Source organism: Fragaria vesca, linkage group LG7 (genome assembly GCF_000184155.1).
Source record: "Fragaria vesca subsp. vesca linkage group LG7, FraVesHawaii_1.0, whole genome shotgun sequence".
In the NCBI taxonomy this organism is placed as follows: domain Eukaryota; kingdom Viridiplantae; phylum Streptophyta; class Magnoliopsida; order Rosales; family Rosaceae; genus Fragaria; species Fragaria vesca.
This window is the reverse complement of record NC_020497.1, coordinates 289903-295915: the sequence shown is the minus strand read 5'-3', so window position 1 is coordinate 295915 and position 6013 is coordinate 289903. Positions and strand designations below refer to the sequence as shown.

Here is a 6013-nt window from a genome sequence, read left to right as displayed (position 1 = left end):
CAAGATCATCTAACTTGTATGAGGGTTGCATCTTTATTACAATTTCGGCTCACTAAGTTACCATAAGTGAGCCTACAATCTAATAGAAATATGCCATAGGAAATCATTCTAAGCAAACTAACAGAAAACAAAAAAAGTTAAAGACTCCTAGCTCCATGTGAAAAACATATAGCTAAGAGTATTTGTCCGAAAGCATAAAAATAAAACTAAAACACCTCCTTGCCCTTCACACTAGGGGTTGGAGGCATTGCAATTGGAGCAACAAAAAGCTCATAGTCGATCATGGCAGGGACAGTACTTGGTTTCGAGTTCTTGGACCCTAGAGGATGGCCTCGCTTCTTCTTTAATTTTTCATGAGCAGTAGACACCTATTCATTTGAATAATTAATTTATGATCATAATTATAAAAAAAAAAAACATTAAAATACGAAAGGTAAGAAATTTGAATGTAGAGCCTCTCAATAAATTTAAAATCTTCTAAAATTTATTTAAATTTATTTTGCTAAAAGGTGACTCAAAAAGAAAAATAGTAAAGACCAATGAATGAAAAGACAGTAGAGGTGGAAACTTAAACCCAACTTTTGTCTACCTTTGTCTAGACTATGTGATGATGTAGGTAAGTCACATGTGCACAAACTTTCTGGTGATGATGATACGACAAATATGATAGGGATAGACTTGGATATCTATCTAGTTTACAATTACACCATGTGCCTTCATTACTTGTCCAAATATTAAGGCCTCCCTCGGTCATCCCATTTTTAATTAATGCACTCTACTATATACACAAATATACAACCAAAATTTGTTGTCGTTTTTGTGGATTAAGAAATATGGAAAGTCAGCAAAGATTACATGGTAATTTAATCACAACCCCAATTATCGATTAAATCTTCATATTTATGGTAATTCAAAGACCAAACGGTGTCGTCCACCAACCAAAGCCGTAATTAGATTTATATTTGTTTTGAATGGACTCCTTAATTTGGCCATCTGCATTCCAAATCATTAGTTTCTTTTTTATTTATTTCTTTTTCGAAATTAGAACCAGGATATCATGTACAACTATTTCAGTTTATTACTTTTGATAAAAGTTAAAAAAATAAAAAAATTGTAATAGGTAAACATTTTTGCGTGTGTGGTTATTCTATCATTAGTTGTTACTATTACTAATGTCGAACAATCTTTAATGAAAAATTAATAAGCTTAGTACACGGAAGCCATGTGTTTTATTTCGATCACAAACATACACTGTTATTCTTTATTCCGTATCATTACATTTCTTTCAAGATTGAAACAAAAAATAAATAGAACTTATTTGCGTGTTGATAAATCTCACACGGTTGCTAATGACATCTCTACGGTGTCACACGGTATAAGACACGAACATACGTAGAAGAAAATATGTATCCAATCAAAAGTAACATCTTGAGAGTGTCTTAAATGTATTTGGGTGTACTTTTCTTTTACAAGGGAAATGGTAAATGTGGTGTTTCGGTGTGAGCAAACACACAGTAGAAAAACCCAATGCCTATAAAAGTCTCCCATATCCAAAACGAAAGGTCCCACGCCTTAACCACGGTTGAAAACGTAACCTGAGACCTGGTTAAATAATAGGCCAAAGCCTCTCTCTCTTTCCTTGCCCCTGTCCCTGTCTCTCTCTCTCTCTCCACATGAGAAGAGAAGGAGAAGAAACTTAGTTACTGTAGTTGCTTTGTCCCTGCAGTAACCCTCCCTTGTCTCTCTTTCTTCTTCTTCTTCTTCTTCTTCTTCTTCTTCTTCTTCTCCCCATTAAGAAAAGAAAAGAAAAAGAAACACCCACTAAAAAGAAGTCTCCTTTCCTCTTTCTCATCTCTGTCAGCAAACAAAGAGAGGAGCTTTCAGGAGCTTCAGTGGCTTCAACATCAATCTGGTACCTTCATTTCCTACTTGTTTATTTCATTTCATATTCCTCATCATGTCTCGAATCAATAATAATAAATACATATTCATATGTGAATATTTTGGTGGATTTTAAGGGCTCATCTTTGTGTGTCATTTGTATGTATCTACTATCTTGTTCTTCTGTGATTTATTTGTAAGAATATGTATGGTCTTCGTTGATTTTTGTTTGGTTCTGCTTAGACTGCTTCATTATTATTGATGATTATTTTCTTTGTTGGGTTTGATCTTCTTCGTTTTCGTTATATGTTTCTCTATAGATTTGGATATGCACAGATATTTGATCCAAAAGACGTTTTGGCAGACTCACCCGGAATTTCAGGTTTTATATTAATTGATGTCAAAAAAAATAAAATCAACGAGTGAAATATATGTTGCTTAGATAGCTGGAAAATTTGCTGTAACCTGCGTTATAAGCTATATTGCAGCTTGTGTAAGCCGAGAAATCTGTTAATTTGGTGATGTTTGTACTCAATCATAGCACCTTTTAGTGAAAGAAATGAATCGATCTGGATAATATTGGATCTGGGGGTCCCTGGTTCTATAATATCTGCTATAATATTGGAGGGTATTACCTGCTGCTTAAATCTGGTTTCCCCTTGTCATTTTTTCCTGCTCTCTGTCTTGTGTTGGATATTTTGGGTCCTTCACTTGGATTTGAAACTCATCTTTACTAGTGGTCCGCTTGCCGCGCTATTTTTTCATCTTTGTGTGAGTGTTTGAATTTCAAAAAAACAAAATGAGATCCGTTCTGTTTCGGTGTCCTTATTTGATCGTATTTGTTTCTTTCTCTTTTTGGTTTTAATTTATGGTATGTGTGAATGCTTATGGAGTTTCGACTTATTGAATCAATTACTTTCGTGTTCTGACTAATCGTATTTATGGAATTATGTACGCTCCCTTCGTTACTTCTTTCGTTCAGTGCTATTATTGGTAGTTCACTGTACCTGATCTGTCATATGTGATGATTCTATGTTTAACTGACTTGTTTGTAATTTATTTCGTTTGCAGAAAAAATACAATTCGTTTACTTCTTGTGGTCGATTGTCCTTGATCCAAACACCTGAGGTCATAGATATATAGTAACTCTGTGCAAGATTGGAAATTGACTAAAAGAGGTTGGCGGGAACGGCATTTAATTAACCGATTATTATAAATTTTATAATCAGGTTTCTTCCATCTCTGGTTGCGAAATGGGGATCTTTGAGGATATGGGTTTCTGTGGAAATCTTGATTTCTTTTCAGCTCCTGCTGGCGAAGGTGAGGTGGTTCCAGAACCAGAGGCAACAGTAGAGGAGGATTATAGTGACGAAGAATTGGATGTTGATGAGCTCGAAAGGAGGATGTGGAGAGATCGGATCCTATTGAAGCGGCTTAGAGAACAAACCAGGGGAAAGGAAGCAGCTGACAATGCAAGACAGCGCCAATCACAGGAACAAGCTCGGAGGAAGAAAATGTCACGGGCACAAGATGGAATCCTGAAGTACATGCTCAAAATGATGGAAGTTTGTAAAGCTCAGGGTTTTGTCTACGGGATTATACCTGAAAAAGGAAAGCCAGTAAGTGGCGCCTCTGACAATCTCCGAGAGTGGTGGAAGGAAAAAGTCAGATTTGATCGTAATGGCCCAGCTGCCATTTCCAAATATCAGGCAGAAAATGCAATCCCTGGTATGATGGAAGACTGCATTTCAGTGGCATCTACTCCACACACCCTGCAGGAGCTCCAGGACACCACTCTTGGTTCACTTTTGTCAGCCCTGATGCAGCACTGTGACCCACCCCAAAGGCGTTTCCCATTGGAGAAGGGTGTTTCCCCACCATGGTGGCCAACTGGTAATGAGGAATGGTGGCCTCAACTGAACTTGGCCAAGGATCAGGGTCCTCCTCCGTACAAGAAGCCTCATGATCTGAAGAAGGCATGGAAGGTCAGTGTTCTCACAGCTGTGATAAAGCACATGTCACCTGATATCAACAAGATCCGCAAGCTTGTTCGTCAGTCGAAATGTTTGCAGGACAAAATGACTGCTAAGGAGAGTGCCACATGGCTGGCCATTATAAACCAAGAGGAAGTTTTGGCCAGGAGGATGTTCCCTGATATATGTCCGCCTTTATCTGCTGGTGGGAGTGGGTCTTTTGTGATCAGTGATACCAGTGACTATGATGTTGAAGGTGTTGATGATGACCAGGATGTTGAAGTTGAGGATTGCAAACCTCTTCTGGATCACTTCAATATGGGAACTATTGGACAAAGACCTCAATTTAAGGGAGAGCTTATTGAGACCAACTCAGATTTCGGTAAGAAGAGGAAGCAGCAGCAGGCTGAAGAGCCACAAATGATGCTTAATCAGAAGGTTTACACCTGTGAATTCCTGCAATGCTCACATAGTGATAGTCGCTTTGGTGGCTTTAGTGACATTACTTCACGGAATAATCATCAGATGAGTTGCCCATACCGGAACAATTGTTCACCAGTTTTTGGAATGCCAAACTTGCTTAACAATGACAAACCTGTGGGCTTCCCTCTACCAGTTGCTCAAGCTAAACCAGCAATTATACAACAGGTGAACCCGACAAGCCCTTTCAATGTTTCAGGACTGGGACTTGCAGATGATGGGCAGAAAATGATATCCGAGCTTATGTCCTCCTATGATGGCAATACTCGGCAAACCTCGAATCCTGGCAACTTCAGTGTTGTGCAAGACCCCAACCACCAGCAAGTGAATTATCAGTTTGAAGTGGGTGATAACTTCTATAGTCAGGGTATGGTCATGGATCGTAGCAATGTGCCTGAACCAGCCCCAATGCCTATGCATCAACAAGTTCTCCCATCTCCTGAAGTTCAGTTTGATCAGTGCAAGGTATTTGATTCTTCATTTGGGAACAATTCAAATGATGCTATTGCTGACCTGCGATTTGGTACTGGATCTCAGTTTAGCTTGGCACATCTGGACTATACTGCTGGTAACTCACTGCTGAAGCAAGATGCATCATCAATTTGGTACATCTGAACAAGTTTTATATCGGCTTCTCCAATATATGGATGAGTCTGTATATTATGGGGGGAAAGGGTTTATCTTCTAGTCTCTATACACAGTATTTCTCTATCATCCTCTTCTATACACAGTATTTCTCTATCATCCTCTTCTATACACAGTATTTCTTTATCATCCTGTTAAGGTTTTAGTTGCTTAGTTCTTTCTGTAGTTATATATTTGCGGGTCTTGTTAGATCCTAAGAACTTGGGGGTGGATCGCAGCAAGTTTATTGTTCAAGTATAGGTGCTTAAGTAGGCCAATAAAAAGGACCGGAAAGATCCCAACGTAGCTGATTGGCAATCAGTGGTTTTGTTAGAGGCATTTTTCCGGTTCCTAGAGTGTCAATGTTGGCAACCAAGTATTATTATTATTAATGTTATACAGACCTTTTTTTTTATGTGGTGCTTTCTTTCATCCTGTGTTTGATTGTTGGTTTCAACTGTTCTTTTCTATCTACATGGATATTGTTCTGTGAAAATTCTACCATGTTTGTTGCATGCCATACTCTACTTCACTGCTCAATCTTTGTTAGAATGGTTCTCAATTTTTAACCGGAAAGAGGGGCAGCCGGGTGGCTGGTTAGATCTGACACGAGGCAGGACACTGAAGCTCCGAACTCATTGACCTCAAGTGTGTGAGAAGAATATGGGGAAGGGGTGAAAAGAATGGTAAAGCCTCTAGCCATTATTCCACAATAAAAGGCTGCAGTAATATCAATATTGGCCACAGATTCTTATTGCTTTGGTATGATGAAACTTGGAACTGGTTGAGTTGATGTGTGTGGAATATGCTCTGTGCACTATTAGACAAAGAAAGTGACCGACTTCTTCTCTCTCTCACTTTCTCTTTGTCATGTCATACTATATACCATACCGCCAATATTGGCGGCTGGCCTGAAATTTAGTGCATGTAGACAAAACTGAACCCGGCTCTGGCCCCTCCTCCAATTCCCACACTTCGCTCGCAGCCCTTGCCTGTGATATTTTGCAGGGTTCTGGGATGTCTCAACTTCGATAAAGATAAATATGTATATATTG

General features: G+C 38.8%; 1 protein-coding gene across 1 annotated transcript; it reads left to right on the top strand.

Annotated features, from left to right (window-relative positions):
* The first annotated feature begins 1768 nt into the window (after positions 1–1768).
* On the top strand, positions 1769–5373 carry LOC101292152 (protein ETHYLENE INSENSITIVE 3-like). Its single transcript, XM_004306392.1, has 2 exons — positions 1769–1912; positions 2953–5373. Exon 2 carries the CDS (start codon positions 3135–3137, stop codon positions 4947–4949), a length of 1815 nt encoding a protein of 604 aa, XP_004306440.1. The 5' UTR covers positions 1769–1912; positions 2953–3134; the 3' UTR covers positions 4950–5373.
* The last annotated feature ends 640 nt before the right edge of the window (positions 5374–6013 follow it).